Below are 23,110 nucleotides of genomic sequence, written 5' to 3' on the forward strand. Positions count from 1 at the left end.
AGCCCGGGCCTAGTAGACGGGCCTAAAAATTTGTATGAACCCGGCCCGGCCCGGCCCATGATCACCTCTAATATATATATATATAATATTTAAAACAAATGATATATATAAAATTATTCAAAATAAGTCACATACAACAGTTTAATGTAAAGTTTAAAATAAATAAAATGGTTTTAAATAAATAGAAGAAGTTTAAATCCACACGAATAAGGGCTTGATTGGAAATAAAATGAGATTTTAAGGTCCAAATTCAAAGAAGATAAACGCAATTATATAAAGAAGGGACTAAATCAAAAGTGAAATAAAATTAAAGAGACTAATTTAAAGAAAATAAAAGAAAATAGGATTTAATTAAAACAAAATGGAAAAGCGGAAGGGCTTGAAACATAAATAACCCAAAAGCCAAAAAAACACGCTGATCCCTTTGGGCATAGGGCCGGGTCATCTGGCATGGACTGAAACGACGCCGTTTTGGCGCTTGAATCTCAAGTCCAAAACGACGTCGTATAGGCATGTTATAAAACTCAAATTTTTATAAAAAAGATTCATTTTATCAAACCAAAAAAAAAAAAAAACAAACAAAAAAATCCTTCCCCTTCTTCTCTTCTTCTTCCTCTGTTAGGGTTTCAAAAACCCTCTTAGCGCCGCCACCGGTCCGTCACCGTATACGGTGGTCGGCGTTCCTAAAGTCCCTTTTTCGGCGGTTTTAGCCCGGCTAAACCCGATTCGAAGGAAAAGTGTCCGAATCCTTCCAAAAATCAAAAGAAATGGAAGAGAAAAGAACAAAAACGACGGCCCTTCACCTCCCTATCCGCGACGGTGATATTTTCGGCGAACCCGAAGGTTTGGCTGCCCAAACTCCGATCGTGGGCATGAGGTGAGCCCTTTCTTCCCTTTTTTTATTATTTTCATATATAAAATAAAAAAATAAATAGAAACAAAGAAGAACTTAAGAGTAAAAATAAATAAAAATAGAATATATCAAATGTAAATCACCTTAAAATATTCGATCTTCTTTGATTTCTTTCTATTAAAAAATCTGAAGAAAAAAGAAAAGAAAACCCCCCCTCAAAATACAATCGGTTTTCCCCCCTTCTACATTCGGTTTCTTTTCGGCTTTATAGCCAATTCCCATAGAAAATATTTCGTGGTCTCTGCTATTGTTTGTTGTTTCTGCTCTGTTTTCCTTTTGCTTTGCTTGCTTCTTCTGCTTTGCGTGCTTCTCTTTCATTTTGCAGCTAATGTCGGAGTAGGTGGGCAGAGGCGACGGGACGGGGAGTCTGTTCGGGCGCAAAACTCGCTGACACCATGTGAGGAGCGGCGCACGTAAGGGAGGGGTTCCCCCTATGGTTCCCGAAAATGTTAAGTTTTTGGGCTGGGGTTTTGATTTGGGCCATGTATGGGTTTGGGTCTGTTTTGTTTGGGTTAAAAGTTGTAAAATGGGCCCGGTCAAATTCGGGCCTCTACAAGCTTGTTAATTGAATTGTGGTGTCAATGAAGACACGTTGGTTAGACACTTAGGCTGGATGATTTTGGCGTGTTTCGGGCTTGTTTAAGTGTGTTTTGAATAGGTTTAATTGTTAAATGAGTTACTTGATGTTCAAGTAAGTACGTTTTGGTAAACTTGCATTTGAAGGAAAAATTAGGGGCACACGGGTTGTCATACAGCTGTGTGTTGCACACGGTCTCTTTGCACGTCCGTGTGTTTCAAGTCAGTGAGTTACACGACCTGCGACATGGTTGTGTGACTCAACTTCGAATTGAACACGATCTAGCACACGGCCTGTGACACAGCCGTGTGAATTTATTTCGAAAGTTACACGGTCTGTCACACCTTGTGCCATACAGTCTGGGCTTTATCATACTGCCCTGCCACACAGCCATGTGACCCTGTTTTCAAAAAGTTTCTAATTTTTTTAGAACTTTCAATTTTGTTTCAAATTAGTTCCTCATTATTTACAAACTATTTTTAGAACCCGCCCATAAATATATTTTTACTATGAATAACATTTTGATATTTAAATTAATAAATGGATGGTGTAAAGAAAATTCAAGTTAATCGTAAAATGGAAAAGATTTCTATTTTTGATATTTTTTAGTTTTTATTTGTTTTAAATTTATTATATGGAAAGAATAGTTTAATTAAGCAAGTATAATAAAAATGATTAGAAAGTAATAAAATTAAGTCGACAATGCAATAGGATGTGGATAAATATATCCATGTGGCTTTGAATCAACCTCCACCAAAAGAACACCAAATCTGGAGTCATGCATCTAAATGATGTTTAATCATTATAAAAACCTTAAACCATTAATTAATTAAATTTCTAGTCAACCAAGAAATTAGCTCCCCCAGATGTTATAGGATCTGATTTTCCTTTCTCTGTGTGTGTGTCTGTAAGGTGTTTTACTTGAGAAATAATATAATACAAAATGAAGAAGGTGGCGGTGTTCGTATTGCTTCTGGTTGGCACCACTTCTCAAATAGCTTCATCTGTCAAAGATGGTAATTAAGCCAGCCTCGAATATCTCTCAGTTTTTGCATTTCCTTTTTTCTTTTTCTTTTTCAAAGCCATAAACAGTCTAGCACTTCATGCATGGCATCTGCAACTCTTCTTCTTACTCAGAATTAGGAACAGCTTACAAGATTTTGATTCCAAAGCTATCTATATTATTTCTTTTCTGCAATCACATGCATTAGCAAGACTATACTATACCCTCCATTTTTATATATTCAAACTATATATGTGATTTTCTGCAATTACAATGTTTGGGCCCGTTTTATTCTGTTTACTACATAATATAGTGAATGAATGAATGAATGAATATTTGTAAGATAAAAGCACGCAATGAATATTTGTAAGATAAAAGCACGCATATGGTACATGAAAACAAAGAATTAGACAAAATTTGGCATCACTCTTTACGTGATTCATAAATGGAGCATGATGTTATAGTATAGGAGTAGTTGAAGAAGCAGCTTTTAATGAACTTGAGGCTTCCGTTTTGGATGATTTGATGTAAAGTTGGGTTGTTTGGTGTTAGAGCAATAAATTTAGCTGTGTTATGAACGAGCCAGCTTTTAAATGAGTCAAGATCTACCCAATGTTTCCTCCCATGTTTCTTCTCCTAAACTTCACAATTTCAGAATTACTCATCTATTAATTGACTGACATGCAATACTGAGCCCATACAGACCGTCGTACCAGAATTGTATATTCTATAGTTAGTATGGTATTTATTTGTTTATTATATGGAGTAGGGCTTTGATATATTGTTTTAACCATAGGTATGTAAGTTATAAAGTAGATTCCTCTCCTACGAACTAATATCAAATATCATTAAACATTTATATTTGATCCTTTGCTGGCATATAAATATATATATATATACTAGCAATCATTTTATTTAACAATTCCGTTATAAGTAATAAATTTTATAATTTAACTTAAATTAATTAATTCAACTAAATAATTAATCCATATATAATTTTTATGTAGTAAAATTCAGACATGAACGCTTAAAATTTAAATATTTCAACATTAACCAATAATACCAAGTCCTCATTCAATTACACAATAATTCTTTATTAAAAACTTTACTATTAATTTTAATCGGAAACTTACAGCAGCTATAAAGTTAAGCTAGAAGCTAGTTATTGGCTCCACCAATCTTGATATATATAAATCTAACTTGTACTTTTACCGGTAATGAGTACATAAAATCAACCTTGATATAAAATTTGGTTATTGAAACATGTTAGGTTTATTGCCAAATGGGAACTTCGAGCAAGGTCCAAAGGTATCGGAACTGAAAGGAACAAAAGTGATGAGTGGCAAGTCCATTCCCAACTGGGAAATTTGTGGCTATGTTGAATACATAAAATCAGGTCAAAAACAAGATGACATGTTGCTAATAGTACCCCAAGGAGCCTTTGCAGTTAGGTTAGGGAATGGGGCCCTCATTAAGCAGAAGATTAGGGTGATTAAGGACATGTTTTACTCTCTAACCTTCAGTGCATCTCGCACATGTGCACAAGAGGAAAGATTGAACGTCTCGGTTTCGCCGAACAACGAGCAAAATGCCTCGGGTTTATTTCCGATTCAGACAATGTATAGCAGCAGTGGATGGGATTCATATGCATGGGCATTCCAAGCTGATGCACATGTAATTGAGATCTCAATACATAATCCAAGCGTGGAGGAAGATGCAGTTTGTGGCCCCATTATTGATTCAATCGCTTTGAAGACCTTGTACTATCCGAAACGGACCCGAGGTACATAAAACCGATCACATTAGCATTTAGTTTTTGAAATCGTTTATCATGATTCACTAACTGATGGTTTGATTCAACAATTTGCAGCCAATCTACTAAAGAATGGAAACTTCGAAGAAGGTCCTTATATCTTCCCAATACCAACTTCCGAAGGAGTTATAATTCCACCCGAAATAGAAGATGATCACAGTCCTTTACCAGGCTGGATAATTGAATCCCTGAAAGCCATTAAGCACATCGACAGTGAACATTTCTCGATTCCACAGGGCAAACGGGCCATCGAACTCATAGCCGGAAAAGAAAGCGCGGTTGCACAGATCGTTAAGACGTCAATTGGAAGAAACTACGTACTCTCATTTGTTGTTGGCGATGCTAACAATAGATGTGAAGGTCCAATGATGGTCGAAGCATTTGCAGGCAAAAACATGGTGATGGTGTCGTATAACTCCAATGGCAAAGGTGGATTCAAAGCAGCTAGACTTGCATTCAGGGCAGAGTCAACACGAACTCGGATCACGTTCTATAGCACAATTTACACCATAAAAAGTGATAACTCGGGTTCTCTTTGTGGGCCGGTGCTGGATGATGTGAAGCTGCTTAGTGTCCGAAAATTGCATCACCTGTAAATTAGAACTGTTCGGAAAATGTTACGCAACTCAACCATTTAGGGGGAACAAAAAACTGAAATTGGACATCACTAGTTGCAGTTGTATTTATGTGATGTTATAGTTGGTGTTGTAACCAATTGAAAATACCAAACATAAAATGAAGCAATTTGATGTCTTTACGAGAGAATAAATCTACTGTTTTATAGTACAACTTTTCATAATTAACTAAATATATCTAAATTTGCGATGCATGAAGAAGATCATTTCACCGATTCACTAGAGGATATCGATCCTTCTTTTTTAGATGAAGCAATAGAAGCTTCGATGCATTCTATGCAAATTTTTATCTCAATATTTGATGCATTCAATTAATAATCATGTCTTCCATAATTGATATTTAGGTAAATTAATTTATTAGTAACCAAAGTAATCAAACATGTCAAATAAATCATGCATGTGTATGTAAATATAATTAATGAAATGTTCAATTAAAAAATGCAGGATTTCAAAATTTTCTTTCTATGAATAGTGAAAGTTTTCATGTGTATATTTTGATTTTAGAAATTAATTTTTTTGGTTTTATTAAATTTATTGTTTTAATTTTGTTTAAAATTTTGCCATTAGATTATTATTATTATATTTTTCACATGAATATAATATTTTTACTGCATGATGGTTTTATTTTTAATCTTGTGTAATTGCCTTTATTTTTAATTGTTTTTAGAATTTTAGCTAATTACGGATATTTTGATATTGTTTAGAACTTTTTTGGCATTATCTTATATTTAGGTAATTTTGCTATAATTCGAGTCATTAAGTAGAGAATATTTAGGTTGATCAAGTGCTAAAACTCAAATAAAATGTCATAAAGATTAGGAAAGGCGTGGTAGAGGTGCTAACCATTCCCTATTTCAAAAAAAAAAAGAAAAGACATCTTAAGGTGAATAATGGAAACTCTAATATCACTAACCCGTTGTTTGATTCAACAATTTGCAACCAATCTATACTGAATAATGGAAACTTCAAAGAAGGTCCTTATATCTTCCCAAGACCAACTTCTGAAGATGATCACAATCCTTTACCAGGCTAGATAAGTGAATCCTTGACAGTGAACAATTTCTCGGTTCCAAAAGGCAAATAACCCATTGAACTCATAGCCAGAAAAAGGAAGCTCTGTTGCAGAAATCAACAATCAGAAGAAACCATGTGCTCTCATTTATTGTTTGGTGATGCCAACAATGGCTGCAAAGGTCCCCTGGTGGTCGATAAATTTGTAGGCAAAAAAACACTGTGAAGGTGTGGTATAACTCCAATGGCAACCAGCCGGAGACAACATATTTTACACTAAGAATACTGATAACTCAAGTTCTCTGCTTTAGTGTCCAAAAAGCGAATCACCTATGAAATAAAACTGTTTTGTTCCATTGCTTACGCAACAAACTAAAGTGCTTTTTCAATTTAGGGGTAACAAAAATTATTAAGGTCCAATGTAACATTTTTCTTCATTAATTAATTATAAGTTCAACCTATGAACAAAAACTCAGCATTAACATGTACTATTAACTTGCTTCAGTGAACAATTACGTGTTTGTTTGGCAACTGAAATATTGGCAGCAAAAGCATAAATTGTTTTCTTCTATAAAGCATATTAATATTTCTAATCAATTCTTATCAGGAATAATAATAATATTTTAAATCAATTACTTGTAGATGAAACGAAAGAAATTCCTTTTCTCCCAAAGTAGAATTGTGGAAAGTTTCTAGAAAAAAAACATCACAGTGAACATGAAAACATTAAAAGTTGATATAGACGAAACAGATGGTAGAGAACAACAATTGAGAAAGAAATTACTGTAGGGGCTGAAGTGATGGAAAATGTCGAACATTTGAATCTCACACTTGTGAACAAAAAACTAACAATATTTACATGACAGAAGCTCAATAAACAATACTTCACTTGAAACAATTCCCGAAAATGCCTTATCATTCCCTCCACGAAATTGGCATTCTTTGGAATCCTAGAAGAGTTATGAGATTGCCCTTGAAAAATAAAATTCAATTTGTTTTTCTATTAAAGAAATGATTATGTTAAAATATTTGGATTCATGTTCCAGATTACGACTTAAACAATGGCATTATGCAAAAAACCAATACCAAGAGGAGTATAGGTTTGAAATTTGACTTCAAAAGGAACAAGAATTGGGGCTACTCTACAGACCCGTCTCTGCCTCATGATCTGTAGTTTCATATGTGACAAGAAACATGGAGGTGTCTAAAGTGAAGGCCAGTTAACCATGATATATTACGAGTGCAAACAAGTGGAATAACCCATGCAAATAGCAAATACTAGGAAACAGAACTTACCAATTGGGATTTGGGAGGAATCTAACTAGTACCGAAAGGCATGAACTGAAGCTCATACTGCATGTAACAACAATAAATAGGAATCCAATATTCGAATTTCTAACACACATTATCCTAGTCAAACATCAATCAAAAAAAGTCTCTCAAAGCATCAAACACTGATCAAGATTAGGGAAAGAACATGTTACCTGCATGATGGATTCTCATGCACTGTACATAATCAGGGAAAACCAACCCGTTAAACACAACAATGATCTTTTCTCAAACAGAATCCATAAAAAAGAGAAAAATAAATAATAGTACATAATGCCAGAATTTTTCTTACAGAACTTTCATGGGCAGGTGATGATTTTCAAACTGGGAGTTGCTTGAAGGGGCTCAAAAATACCCATCTCATAATATCAAGCAACCAAAAATGAAGTTAAAACACCATTTGATCATGGCATGGAAACATCAATTTCAACTAGCTCAACACACCTTGTTTATACAATTAGAATGTAGCTTAAGGCAACAAATTAAACTTGTCTACTCAGGCAGTTAATACAAGAAGTCTTTCTACAGAGAGAGTAGGGAAGGTCCAGAGCAATTTATCAATTATGCAGGCAGTTACCTGCATGATGGATTCTCATGCACTGTACATAATCAGGGAAAACCAACCCGTTAAACATAACAATGATCTTTTCTCAAACAGAATCCATAAAAAAAGAAAAATAAATAATAGTACATAATGAAAGAATTTTTCTTACAGAATTTTCATGGGCAGGTGATGATTTTCAAACTGGGAGTTGCTTGAAGGGGCTCAAAAATACCCATCTCGTAATATCAAGCAAACCAACAATGAAGATAAAACACCATTTGATCATGGTATGGAAACATCAATTTCAACTAGTTCAACATCAACTTTTTTGTACAATTAGAATGTAGCTTAAGGCAACAAATTAAACTTGTCTACTCAGACAGTTAATACAAGAAGTCTTTCGGCAGAGAGAGTAGGGAAGGTTCAGAGCAATTTATCAATTATGCAGCCTAAAATGTTTTGGATATGGTCATCCAGAAATACCAAAATTTATGGCTACTAAAACTTGAATACTTTTTAAGTGCAACAACCTATCAATTTACATACTAAAACTGAAACGCATCTTTTAAGATTATCTAGATTACCGGCATCTACATCAGATATAATGACCTATACCATTATTTCAAAAGAAAAATCAAAATTTGAAAAGATTTAAAAAAATATTCATACCAAAAGTATGGTTTAAGGGACTCTTTAGGGAATAAACCATGGATGTTGCCAGGTTGTCAACTCCAAGAGGTGCCAAACTTAAACCCAATCATGGCTTTTGAAGCTATGTATTGATGCCTCCAATAGTGACCATGAGGTATTCTGAGAAAGCACCAAGACATTCCCCAACATAAATTCCATATACTACTGAAATAAAGGAAAATACAATATTTATACTCACCATCAAAAGATGCAAAAACATATCTAAAACTGGAGGTACATACAATTCCAAGTAGAATCCATAAACCATCCAACACTACATCATAATTTACAAGAGCCAAATTGGTGAACATGGATAAGATCAAAAATAGTTTTAAAGATGAGAACAGTAGAAATTAAATATTCCAGAGCAACCAGGCTTTACAAGTTACTATTTTCTGAAACTTGGGTACTTATACAATGGAATTCTTTATAATTCTTTATAGAGTATCCCTCCCAGTAACAAAATTGTACTTCACTACTTATCATTTGAATGCTATTCAACTTGGACAAAATAACCTTCTACTCTGTTGAGTTAATATTGAAAAGCCACCTAATAATACAACGCAACTACAAAATTGACATCGGAGAAAGAATAAGAATAATAACATGACAGTATTGCATAACCAGAAAGAATTCTTTCATTAAATCTAGTGACAAAAGAAGGAAAGCCTGTTATCATTATGTCTCAACTTTCTTAGCTCCCTTAAATGTTCATCATTCGAAATATTAAGAGTACAACGTAGATTTGTCACCTTTGCTTCTTCTTCCCATGTCAAAGGCCCAGACATATACAATGCCTCAAGAGCTTGCTGATAGACATGTAGTTCTGACCTGTGGAAATTCGTTCCCGATCCTCCACTAGTGTAACCAAAACTTCCTTCTTTTCTACATCTCCTTTCACAATAAGAGTCGGCATCGCTACAATAATCCTCTAAGTTTTCATAACCTTTTGTTACATAACTAGGAGACAAGTTAAGACCATTATTACCTAAACCACTACAGCTACCAACAGATGATGCATGACTCACGATATCATCAGTTCTACTAAATGAAGAAGGCGTACATCTTTCACCCAGTACATTGTTTGGGGAGACAAATGCATCTACCTTTTTAGAAGTTGGTGAAGGAAGTCGAACTATTATCCTTTTACCACCAACAATACCTTTTTTAATTACCCTCTTCTTATGTCCACTAACATCCAAGTAGCCAAGCAACGATATTTTTCTCTTAGGCGATAAGGACTTTGACGAACCCTGTTATCGAAAAGAAATATTAGGGTAAGAACCAATAAAGCATAATAAATGAAAAGAAATTAAGAAAAAGAAGAAAAAAAAAATACCTTTCCAACAACGAACCACTTGCCATCTTCCCAAGATTGTCGAACACGCAATCGAGATCGATGTACTTCGAGTTCGCTATTCGATCCAAGAATCCTCACAAAAAAGTTGTTTCCTTCGGAAACCTTAACGATCACAGCCAGTTTCCAACATAACTCGTCGAAAACCTCCATGACGTCGCCAGGAACCCAATCATCGGTCTCGTTTATAGGAGGAGGGCAAGGCCTAATCGCTTTCCTAGGGACTCTCTCCACATTCGCCGCCTCTCCAGTGATCGAAAACCAACCGTACTTCACGCTATAAGTGTGGCCATTACCAGAGATGATCTCGGCACAATGCCATGCGTCGGTTGGAACCTCCTTCCGGGTTAATACTTCCACTTTGCTACCTTTCTTGAATCTCATGATTGACAAATTTGATTAAAAAAAAAAAGAAAAAAAGACTCGCAGGGATTGTTGAAGGCAAATTTGTGAAAGAAATCAAAGAAAGAACAATTTTGGGAAAAAAAAAAAAAAAAAGAGTTAAAATGGAGACTATATAGGGGTCAGGGTTTTATTAGTTAAATTAGAAGAGTTTAATGATGATCTGACGGTCAGGAAGAGGGTGCTTAGGTTAAGCCGTTACTTGCCAACTAAAAACTCCCAGGTGGAATTAGTTGCTTATCTGTAGTTTATCATTTATAGTCTAAAAAGTAATTATATTCTAAAAACAAATTTATCATTATGAATAAACAAAAGTATTCTATTTCTGCTTTTAGAAAATTTCAATATAAGAAAATCATAAAGTTAACAATAAATATTTGTTACAAATACATATAATATACCTAATTGTTTAGATTTTTGTGTGTAGAATATTGTACCTAACTTTCAGATTTGTATGCATATAACAAATTTATATTATTACTAATTAAATAAACAATGGTTTCAGAAAGTATTTTATTAAATAATAGTTTAATAAAAATTTATATATCAACAAAAATATTAGTTTTGAGAAAGAAAATAAAATACATCTATTTGAACATTTTAGAAAATAAAATACATTTATTTTTCTATTCTTATATATAATATTTAATGGAGTTTAGTGTTATTAATATAAGGAGGAAATTGCAGCGATTTGAGACAGTTCATCCGAAGTATAGAGAGCTTTAAGCAAGTTAAAATGATTAGAATATAGACGTCTGGAGAGGATTGAAGAGAAAATGAGTGAGTTGAGAGTTTAGATAAAGGAAAGGGTGTCTTGGTGCGTGAAAAACTTTAGATAAAGGAGAGGATTTCAACCCAAGTAATCATCTTTTTCATTAACTCAACTTTACTCTTTTAGATAAAAGCATATTTGGTTTTTATATCAATTTTCTATTATTTTGCTACATGAATATTTTCACTCACATCGTAAGTGTGCCATAATCTAGTTTTTTTTATTTGAGTTAATATCAATAAGACATCAATTCAACTAGAAATTTTATGGTTTAATGTATCATCCAAGATTTGAGTTTGACAATTCTTTCTAATAAAGTGCTTTTTTTAACCTAATGTTGTACCGTATTTAATAGAAATTTTATTATCGAAAAGTAACTATGTTAACATTTTAGTCTTTAATTCAATTTTTAGGATTGACTTGATGAAAGTTAATTATTAATATTTTTAGGATTGAATTTTCATGATTTTGTCAATAGAATAAATTTAGCATTAATTTTGAATTTATTTTAACTTATTAAATACAGTTTGATGATTATGATTCTTTCATTTTGAGGATTGATTTGATGAAAATTAATTATAAAATTTTATCAAATCAATCCTAAAACTCAAATTAAATACTAAAAGTTAACATTCTTACATTCATGTGCCAAAATGTTTAACTTTTACCAAATAGATATCGCATTGGATAAAAACTCAAGTATTATATGAAAAAATGTCAAACTTGGATACCAAATAATGTATTAAGCCAAATTATCTAGATATTTAAGTTTTTTACTGAGTTGGTGCTATAGGTCAATTGAACACCAACTCAACTATAAAAATACTAAAAATCCTTCACATACAAATTAATATATATTTTTAAGAGAATATTTTTGTTTTATTTATATAATAAATCGATAAAAATTTGATCATAATAATATTTAAACCCAAAACATTAAACATAATAAATATTTAATTTTACTATTATAATCAAAATATCAATTAATTTTTTTATCACCCGTATACTATATATTTATTATATAAAATTTTCAATAATTATGAGTATACTTTAAATTTGATATTACAGTATACGAGTGATAGAAAAACTAACTCACACACTCACACTTATTACATGAAAAGGATATCATGCATATATAGATGTATATACACACTTCATTTTTATATGATCGGCAGATTTTTAAAGACTACTTTTCTGGGAGTGGATGCTTGTTTCAAAATAAAAAACGGTTTAAGAGATAATTCTGGATAAATTGTCAAATCTTCTTTAAAAATGTTATATAAAAATATTTTTAAACTTACATCGATATAAAATTAAAGTAATTTTACACTTTTTCTTAATTTTAATATCATCGACATTTTAACAATTAAATCGTTAAATTTATTAAAATATTTGTACTTATTATGTATATAAATTATTGAATCAATTCGATATTTCTATATTGATCTAAAATATTGTATACTGATATATAATTAACGGTTGAAACTCTTTTTACATAAAATGAATAGTTAAAAATTTTAATTTATTTTAAACTTAACATACTTGATGGCTAAAAATAGAACATGAAATATGATGGTTTGTTAAATATTGAAGCATTTTTATTGTATTCAATATACAACATAATTAATGGCTAAAAATATATACAATATCATTTTACTTTCATATTATTAATACCAAGTAATATTATTTAAAATAATAAATGAGTACCAATAAAAGTTCCTAATCATTACTAAAACATTTATACAAGTTATAAAAACTTAATATATTATAAATTAAACTCTTCGCTATTCAATTTTATTTTTCTTAATAAGGTATAACTATAGTATATTTGTAAAATTATATATATAAAATTAATAATAATGATGAAGATGATGCTGCATTTAATTGAGAACCACTAAAATTTCTAAGTTGCCCATGAACAAATACCATAACTTGGTACAAATGGACAAACAAGGAGATAATACGTCCCAACTATGACATCCAAGTCAACAAACATGCTCCACATGAAACACCAGACTATATCTCACCCTATCACAAACCAATCTCAAATTTAAAACACCTACAAAACACACAAATGCACTTCACACATCTGAAAAGGAATTTGGGTTTTAGATTACCATAAATTATAGTGGTGAATGAATTTGAAAATCAAATATTTGCGAGTCTTAATTAATTATTGTATAGTGGGTGCATTTCTTTCTCAAAAATTAAAATAAGTGATGGTAACATCTTCTTGTCAATACTCAAGCATTAAAGTTAGAAGCCTTTGCAAAAAAATATGAATCGATTATCGATATATATACACACATTTATTTAATCATATTGGATATGCACAGTCTAGAGATACAAAACTTTCCACTATGGGATATAACTTCAATTCTCATGTACTCTATAGAAGGGATAAGAAGAAGGGGAGGGGGAATAAGACAGATATGTCTTTCCATAAGTGCACTTGCAACCTATCAATTTACATGCTAACTGTAGGGCAGCTTTTAAGATTATCTTGTTTTTCTGCAGCAAGGAATACAATGACCTATACCAGCATTTCCATAGATAAATCAAAATTTTCAAATATTTTTAGAAATAATTCGTACCAAAAGCAGGGCTTAAGGGTTCCTTTAGGAATAAACCATGGATGTTGTCCCCTGATCAACAGCGAGAGATGACATATTCAATCCATCATGGCTTTAGAAGCAAAGTATTGATGCCTCCAACATTGGCCATGAGATATTCTGAGAAAGCATCAAGATATTTCTCAACATTAATTCCATATGCTGCTGAAATAAGCAAGTATAACAATTGTACATCATCATGATATGATGTAGAACAGCTTCACGTACATAAACGGGGAATGTATGAAACACTAGCTAGAATCCATAAACTAGCCAGCACCACATCACAATTTCCAAGACCCCACATAGGGAACTAGAAAAAGGTCAGGTAAAGACCATGAACAAGGTCGAAGTAATCATAGAGGGCAAAATTGCACACATATGTATGCGCTGGGAAATACTGAAACAGGCTATTCATGTTACTATTTCTGGAACTTGAATTTGTATAAACTTATATTTATTTTAGGGAAACTGCTCTAGCAACAACAAACGTAATTCACCTCTTTGTATTTAATGAAACTCCACAGTTTCACAAGGGATAATAGAACTTACTGTGCTGAAATATCCACCCAACAATATACAAAATTTGCAAAAGGTCAAAAACAAAAATGAAAAGAATGCTTATATATATTACGCTAAATTAAAAACAAATGTTTGAAGGTTCAGTTGATTGTAGTAAAACATTAGGGGCTTGAATGATTACTTAGCTCAGGGGCCTTTTTTATACTTCAGCCAAAAAGGAATTACATAAAGAACAGAAGCTTCTATCGTGGAGATAGGAAAAGAAACTAATTACAAAATTGAAAATTTCAAGTATCCTTACAATATCTGCATCATTGGAGTAAAATATAACACTAGTGCTTTACCAGATAGAAATGTTATTCACTAAACCTAGCAACAACTAATAAAAAACCTATTATCATCATGTCTCAACTTTCTTAGTTCCCTCAAATGCTCATCATTAGAAATATTAAGAGTACGACGTAGGTTGGTTACCTTTTCTTCTTTTTCCCAAGTCAAAGGACCAGAAGCATGCAATGCCCACAGAGCTTTCTGATAGGCATGCAGCTCCGACCTATGGAAATCGGTTCCCAATTCCACACTAGGGGAAACAGAACTTCCATCTTCCCCACAACACCTTTCAGAATATGAGTCAGCATCACTACAATAATCCTCCAAGTTTTCACAACCGTTTGTTGCATAACTAGGAGACAAGTTAAGACCATTATTCCCTAAACCACTACAACTACCAACAGACGATGTGCAACTCAAGGTATCATCAATTCTACGAAATGAAGAAGTCATACATCTTTCACCCAGTATATTTTTGGGATAAACAAATGCATCTACCTTTTCAGAAGCAGGACAAGGAAGCCGAACTATTAGTCTTTGACCACCAAAACTACCTTTTTCAATCACCTTCATCTTCTTTCCACCAGCTTCCGGAAAACCAAGCCAAGATCTTTTCCTCTTCGGTGGTCCACTGGAATTTGACGAGCCCTGTTATCGATCATAACAATTAGGGTAAGAAACAACGTCCCAACAAAAAAGGTAAAAGAAATATATTAAAATTTATTACTAAAAGAAAGGTTCAGGAGATTTACCTTCCCGACAAGGAGCCAGTTGCCGTCTTCCCAAGATTGTCGAACACGCAATCGAGATTGATGTGCTTTGAGTTGGCTCTTCGATCCAAGAATCCTGACGGAAAACATGTTGTTTCCACCGAAAACTCTAACGATCACCGCTGGTTTCCAACACAACTCGTCGAACACCTCCACGACGTCGCCAGGAACCCAATCGTCGGTCCCATTTATAGGAGGAGGGCAAGGCCTAATCGCTTTCCTCGGGACTCTCTCGACCAACGCCGCCTCGCCAGTGATCGGAAACCAACCATACTTGACGCAGTAAGTGTGGCCGTTGCCGGAGATAATCTCGGCACAGCGCCACGCGCCGGTTGGAACCTCCTTCATGGTTAATACCTCGACTTTGCTACCCTTCTTGAATCTCATGATTGGTGAATTTGATTTTTCAGTAAAAATTAAAAAAATAAATTGTTGAATTGAATTTTTGAGGAAGAAAACTCAAAGGAATTTTGGGAAAGGTCGTTGAAAATAGGTTTTTAAATTTATAATATTGGAAGTTGGGACCAGTTGGATTAGGAAAGTTGATATGATCGGACGGTGATAAAACAATAATGATGGGGCGTAAGGCCGTTAAAATTGGATGCTTCCGATTAAGTTAACGTTCCCAAATGGACTAACGGAGTCTTAATCTGTTATTTAGTAGGATTACACACGATTCAGATCGTGGCACTTTTTATGTTTTTTCTTATTAAAAAAATTTATACCATCACTCATTAAATTATGATAAATTTTTGTTTTGTCACTTAGGTAAAAATAATTATAATTTGATAACTAAATTATTTAAAATTTTTTATTAAATTATCGGGCTGTTAAAATTGATGTAATATTACTTTTTTTGTTTGCACTGCTTATATTAATTAAAAACTCTTTTTCACCTCTTCTTCTACAGTTAAGTTTTTTTTTTAAATAACTTTATATGTTGTGAATCTACTAACCAAATTCAAATAGATTTTTTCTCCAATCTCCAACACTAATCATCAGATCAACTTGGATCTAAGGTATGTTCTTCAACTCGTCAATGGGTATTAATCCATTGTACTGAACTTGAATCATCACTTGAAACTTGCCGGCGAAACTTAAAAAAAACATTTAAAAGCTCAATGATTTAAATAAAAACTTTAGAATAGTTTAATGACTTAAATGAAAATTTTGAATAATTTAGTGACTAAATTATAATTTTTTAAATTAAGTAATTAAAATCAAACTTTACACATCACTTGGTGACTAATAATGTAATTTACCTTAAAATGAACCGCAGCTAAATTTGTTTTATTATTATTATAAGTAACTTTAAATTTTTATAATGCGAAAATAGTGAAATTTTGTTTTATCAAAAATAAACTTAAAAATACAAAACTTGAATTAGTATAAAAAAAATAGAAAATCAAACTCAGTCAAAATATCATAGATGATTAAAAAATGACTTAAACTCACTCAGTTTGAAAAATCATTTAAATTTTTAATTCATTAAAATGAAAATTTTCGATATGTAAAAATATTAAATTAATTTATTTTATTAAAAATTTGAAATAAATTATTCTCTTTTAAATTATTACATACTCAAATAATCATATTTAACTTTTATCTAAAATTATCTTAAATAATATAAAATATTATATTAATAAAACCAAAAGTAATAAATAAATAAATTTAAAAATTAATATTTATTTTAAATTTTAATTTATCAAGGTAATTAATATATAATTTTAAGTCAAAATTCTTGACCGAGTCATTCAAACTTTTTATATGAAGAAAAAAGGTCAAAAGTATAATACAAGTCATAGAAAATAAAATATATTGTTAAACTATTAGCATTTGGTGTTTTTTTCTATAATTGGTAAACAAAATATGTTATCTTTTATAGGATTGTTGTGATACATGCATTTCAGATTGGGTATTGTAAAAGTGATCAATATGTTCTCATTTTATTTATGAAATTCATGGATACATGATATTATTAAAATTTACTACCATCTATATTTGTGATTGGGAATCCTATTACGATAAGTTTTACCAAAGAAAAATGAGAGAAATTTAGTATTATAAAATATCCATAAATTACTAGAATTATCATTAATATATTTTGGTTAATCTATATATATTGAAAAAAAACATTTGAGAAACTAGGTTGAAATTCTAAAAATTTATTAGTCTACGTTGTTTTTAGAGAGAGAAAGGAAAACACGCCTTGTAAGACACATTTTCACTTAGCTAAATTTTTTTTTCCTTTTCTTATGTTTGGAAATTAGAAATTTGTAGATTTATTTTTATCTGTGTTTGAGATAGACATTGTTATAGTTTTAAGGAATGTTTGAATTTACGGTGGTGCCACGAAGTTGGGTGACCTATAAATTTCATCAGCCACGTGAGTATGGTGCCATCACCCAAGAAGTTGGATCACGTTGCAACTCAAGATCCCAGTTAACGATGATTATACGATTTGGGGTTGAAGTGTAACTAGAGTTTCAAGTTTACAAAGGTTATGCTATCAAGGGATTAAGCATAAATGGGGTCGTAGTTGACGATGGTTATGCGAGCACGACAACAAGTTTCTTAACAGAAGAAGATGCTTTATAAAATTCAAACATAAATACGAGGGAGAAAAACACAATGTCGTTTCAATATAATCAAGTAATGTGTCTTATCCACAACCACTGAAAGCAGTGACCCCGTTATTATAACTTGTGACAACATTAGAGTGTAACATGTTTTATTAACAAGATCACGCCTTCGGTAGAGATGGACAATACGGATAACTTGATTATACTAAAAAGCCCCTTACATTTTTCTTCCTCGCACCTATGTTTAAGTTTTATGAAACATACTCTTTTTATGAGAAGACTCATTATCGTGCCCGCATTAGCACCGTCGACTACGACCCTATTTATGCTCCATCCATTGACAGCACAACCTTTGTAAACTTGAAGCCTTAGTTACACTTCAACCCAAGACGATATAATCATTGTCAACTTGGTGTTAGATCTGGTGTCCTAAGTGTTGTATATTCGTTTGTAAACTTGTAATTTTTCTGAACAGATTGATTAATAAAATTATTTGTGAATTAAATTAATATACTTTATATTATTGTCCTCACATGATTTTTGTACGCAAAGCAAAATAGAAGCAAATGTTGCTAATTGGTTGTCTAAATGTTTAACTAATACTAAGTGGTATTACGTGGTCGGATCATACTACAAAAAGATAGCTTGTATTAGTAGACGAATCTAAACATGTCCTTAATTTAATAAGAAATTAGGGAGATGCCTTGTCTTGGGCATCGGATCAGATGATTCCCAGAAGATAGAGACATAGATGTGATTAACTGGACTGATAGTACATCAGATAAGACCCAAGCATAATAGATCCTGAATCTGTTTATAGATTTATTCACTTGTGACGTTCATAGTGTGACACACCTAAATCCTAAGTGGATGGCAGACTATGTATGCATGACTTGTACACTTTGATGTAAGTAAAAGTCTGAGTTCAAATAGATAAAGAACTGAAAGTTGGTGCGTTGGGTATATGACTTCTGTAGAATGTAGCGTCATTCACAACAGTGGAATTTATAGCCCAAAACATGAGTAAATGATATCCTCTCATTGGCATTACATGGTTGATGGAAAGTAAACGTGACCACAGGTCGTCCATCTTTGTGATGGATGACTTGGTCACTATTTGATAGTGATTGACTTTTCATGAAAAAAGATGTAATGGCTACCACGAGATAAAATAAGATCATATTGGGAGAACGAATATTATCCTAAAAAGATCAATGATATCCTATAAGAATAACACACTTATGACAAGGTCATTGGACGAGTACTGAGTAATTGTTTTTGTAATAGTTTGCCATTGAGTAAATCTCAGTCATGATACTATAGTGGAATGACTTTGTTACTAAATGAGTTTATAATTAATAGGCAAAAAGTCAGAACTTAATTATAAATCATTTGAGCCTCAACTACATATGTCAAATCGGTCCCTACGCTAGTTCGTTGAAACCAGAAATGAATTGCTTGATTGAATAGAATGAACGAAATGAATAAAAGAAGAGAAATGAGAGACATTCAGGAATGATTATGATTTTCTCCGAAATAAAGAAATGAAATCATTTGAAAATGAATGTAGGTTTCAAAAAATGGAAACTTGCAATCCTATATAGGATTACTTAAAAAAAATGATGGAAGAATGAGTTTATGTTTTTAGACTGTTTTAAAGCCCAAAAATAAAAATAAACCATTTGGTCATAGTGAACATGTTGAATTGTGACATACTTAACGAATTTTCTCAAAATTTTAATAAGGATAACATTGTTAAAATTATATCGGGGGGTAAATAGTCAAAATTTTATTAGAGTAAAATTGGGATGAGAAAATTATTTAATATGTAAATATTAAAGTTTATTTTGGGAAATAGAAAAACTGAATTGGTTTAGATCACATTACAGAGTACTGGGTTAAAAAGGCTTAGGAAGTACTCATAATTGGACTCAATGTGAGAGAGGCCCAAAACCCCTTATGTAAAAAGGTGAGACAAAAAACCCTAGTATCATTAACTAGGGTTATCGCCCCCTATATCCTAGATAAATTAAGATATTGTTCCGTAGTGGAAATAAACTTCTACAACTCTACAAGGGTTAATGGAACAAATTAGTAAATAAAACAAATTCATTGATTACATTAATATGCTTTATATAATTGTCCTCATGTGGTTTTTGCATGCAAATAAAAATAGAAGCGGATGTTGCTCGTTGGTTCTCTAATGTTTAAACTAATATTAAACAGTATTATGTGATCGGATCGTAATACGGAAAGACAACTTATATTAATAGACGAACCTAAACATGTCTTTAGTATAACTAGGAATGAATAAATTGATTGAAAGACTAATATGTTGTCTATCAAGTCCAATGGGGGAAATACTTTGGGCATTGGAGCGGATGACTCTCAGAAGATGGAGACATAGATGTGATTAACTGGACTAATAGCATCAGACAAGACCCAAGAAGAATATATCATGAATCTGTTTATGGATTTATTTACTTGTGACATTCATAGTGTGACATACTTATATCCAAAGTGGATGATGGATTATGCATGCCTGACTTCTATGCTTTGATGTAAGTAAAAAGCTGAGTTCAAATAGATAAGGAATCGAAAGCTGGTATGTTGGATATACGACTTTTACAGTATGTAGTGTCGTTCACAATAGTGAAATTCATAGCCCAAGACATGAGTAAATGATATCCTCTCATTGGCATTACATGGTTGATGAAAAGTAAATATGGCCACATGTTGTTCGTCTTTGTGATGAATGACTTGATTACTATTTGATAATAATTGATTTTTCATGAAGGAAAATGTAATAGTTACTATAAGATAAAATAGAATCATATTGGGAGAATGTATATTATCCTAAAGAGATTGAGGATATCCTATGAGGGTAACAAACTTATAACAATATCATTGGACGAGCACTGATTGAGTTGCTTTCGTAATAGTATGCCGTTGGGGAGAGTTCAACCACGAAGATCAATCATGATACTATTGTGGAATGACTTCGTGGCTAAATGGATTTATAGATAATAGGCAAGAAGTCAGAATTTAATTATAAATCATTTAAGCCTCAATTGCATATGTCTAATCAGCCCATCCGCTAGTTCGTTGAAACCAGAAATGAATTGCATGTTGAATCAAATAAACAAATATGAATAGAAATGGTGAAAATGGAGAAATAAAAACATTCGGAAATGATTATGATTTTCTCGAAAATAAAAATGAAAATGAAAATAGAGAAATGAAATCATTTTCAAATGATTATGGTTTTCTCCAAAATAAAAATGAAAATGGAGAAATAGAATCATTTGAAAATGAATGTAATTTTCTCCAAAATGAAAATGACCTGAAAAAAAATTATGTTTTTCGAATTAAATGAAGTTAAAAATGAAAATAAATCATTTGGTCATAATGAACCATTAAATGTAGAAATATTAAATATATTTTCTAATAGATTCCTTTACATTAAATTCCTCATGATTTTAACATGATTAGAATTGGCTTGAGAAGATTATTTAATTGGAAAAAATATTAAGATGCTTATTTTTGGAAATAGAAAAATAAATATTGGGTTGGGTTAAATTATAAAGTATTGGATTAAAAGCTTAGGAAATATTTGTAATTGGACCTGATATGGGAGAGGCCCAAAAGCCTCTTATGTTAATGAAGGGGACAACAAACCTTAGTATTATTAACTAGGGTTGCCTTCTATACTTTTAGATAGACTAAGAGTTTATTTTTCTAGTAATAAACTTCCACAGTTCAAGAAGGGTTCTACCTCCTCTCCATATAAATAGATGACACCTATACAGCTATTTGCATAACTTTAAGATATTGTTACTTTGCCTGAAAATAGAGAAAATGTTTTCTCAACTATTAATTATATTTTTCGAAATAACAATTTCTTCTAGTTTCTATTTGAGAAGAGATTTTTATTTTCACACTTAAATAAAGAAAACTATTTCTAGTTATGTGTTTTGATTCGAAGCAATTTATAGTACAAGAACAACGAAGAAGACCATTTGGTTGAAAGTTGGGAATGACAATGATCTGTTTATCCGAAAACACATGTGTAAATTCGTTTAGGGTTTTTTTGCTATAAATATCACCAACTGGCTTGGTTTTCAAAATTTTAATTTTTCATGGCACAAGAAACCCATTTTCGAACTGAAATTTTTTTCAATAGTTTGTCCATATTTGAAGATCTATTCATATGAAGAAATATATCTTGGAGATTGGATTGAATCAAATGAATCAATTAGATCCCTTATTTTAAAGAGATTGGGCTGAATAATTGGGTAACTTATTTTGAAGATTTTGTGACTTATCCTGGACTTTATGAAAATATTACATTTTTTAGCTACTACTTTGATAGAGAAATTAATTGTAACTAACCTAGGATGTTAGTAAGTCAGATTGATTTATATTCTTGATGCTTGTATAGAATTAATACAAATAGTTTTGCTCTTATATATCCATTTAAGAATTCTATTTTAATAGTGCATTTTTTTAAGTAAATAAGTGAATCATTTGATTTTTAAATTAAATTTTGCAGGAGGAAAAACTAAGAGGAGAGAGAATTAAATGTTAGGTGCAAATGTAAGGCTACTATATCGAGATATGGTGAGACTTAGGGCCTGTTCTTCTGTGCTTAAAAAAAAGCACTTCTGGCTCCAAAAGTGCTTTTGGAAGAAAAGCTATGCAGAACAAGCTACTTTTGGCTGGAATTTTTGGCTTTTCAAAAGTGTTTTTCAAAAGCACTTCTGAAAAGGAGAAACTAAAATTTTTAGCTTTTCCTCTCCCAAAAGCACTTTTAGTGCTTAATTATTTTTTCACTCCTCCAATAATATAGTACTTTCTCTTTTTTTTTAGTGCTTAATTACAAATATGTTAAAATCATTAATTAAAATAAAATTTTTAAAATACTAAATTCAAATATTTAATGGTTATATTTAAATATTTAAAATGCAGTTTATATATTCTAATTAAATTTTATAAATAATTAATATTTATTACTTAAAATATTTAAAATTTATATTTCATACATTAAAATATTAACAAGTTATAATAAATTTTTATATTCTTACTAAAATATAATAATATTAACTAATTTAAATTTTATTTAAACGCATATTTGTTACTTGATAATAACATGTCTAAAATGAATATTTTATTTTTCAAAAGCACTTTTAGACAAGAATGTTAAACACTTAAATTTTAAACCAAACTTTTCAAAAGCACTACTCAAAAT

The 23,110-nt window shown here is 31.6% G+C and overlaps 3 protein-coding genes across 9 annotated transcripts; 1 reads left to right on the forward strand and 2 right to left on the reverse strand.

Moving 5' to 3' along the window:
• Positions 1-2,141: 2,141 nt before the first annotated feature.
• On the forward strand, positions 2,142-5,069 carry LOC108488323 (protein DUF642 L-GALACTONO-1,4-LACTONE-RESPONSIVE GENE 2-like). Its single transcript, XM_017792604.2, has 3 exons — positions 2,142-2,506; positions 3,764-4,276; positions 4,364-5,069. Exons 1-3 carry the CDS (start codon positions 2,434-2,436, stop codon positions 4,900-4,902), a joined length of 1,125 nt encoding a protein of 374 aa, XP_017648093.1. The 5' UTR covers positions 2,142-2,433; the 3' UTR covers positions 4,903-5,069.
• Positions 5,070-6,588: 1,519 nt separating this feature from the next.
• Positions 6,589-10,539, reverse strand: LOC108487451 (uncharacterized). Of its 2 annotated transcripts, XM_017791798.2 has the most exons (4): positions 9,855-10,539; positions 9,268-9,768; positions 8,715-8,789; positions 6,589-8,635 (listed from the first exon to the last, which is right to left on the reverse strand). In XM_017791798.2, the coding sequence occupies exons 1-4, from the start codon at positions 10,254-10,256 to the stop codon at positions 8,573-8,575; spliced, it is 1,041 nt and encodes a 346-aa protein (XP_017647287.1). In that variant the 5' UTR covers positions 10,257-10,539; the 3' UTR covers positions 6,589-8,572. The 2 variants fall into 2 exon arrangements, with proteins under 2 accessions (XP_017647287.1, XP_017647289.1); XM_017791800.2 differs by lacking the exon at positions 8,715-8,789 and having other exon boundaries at positions 9,855-10,536.
• A 2,772-nt stretch (positions 10,540-13,311) lies between these two features.
• On the reverse strand, positions 13,312-15,909 carry LOC108487064 (uncharacterized). 6 transcript variants are annotated; one of them, XR_008272976.1, is made up of 4 exons: positions 15,263-15,901; positions 15,065-15,158; positions 13,641-13,778; positions 13,312-13,557 (listed from the first exon to the last, which is right to left on the reverse strand). XR_008272976.1 is itself a non-coding variant. In XM_053020765.1 (3 exons), exons 1-3 carry the CDS (start codon positions 15,665-15,667, stop codon positions 13,726-13,728), a joined length of 552 nt encoding a protein of 183 aa, XP_052876725.1. In that variant the 5' UTR covers positions 15,668-15,903; the 3' UTR covers positions 13,312-13,725. The 6 variants fall into 6 exon arrangements, 3 of the variants coding, with proteins under 3 accessions (XP_052876725.1, XP_017646778.1, XP_017646777.1); XR_008272975.1 differs by having other exon boundaries at positions 15,009-15,158; XR_001871592.2 differs by having other exon boundaries at positions 13,641-15,158; positions 15,263-15,906.
• Positions 15,910-23,110: the final 7,201 nt, after the last annotated feature.

Source organism: Gossypium arboreum, chromosome 10 (genome assembly GCF_025698485.1).
Source record: "Gossypium arboreum isolate Shixiya-1 chromosome 10, ASM2569848v2, whole genome shotgun sequence".
Lineage (NCBI taxonomy): Eukaryota > Viridiplantae > Streptophyta > Magnoliopsida > Malvales > Malvaceae > Gossypium > Gossypium arboreum.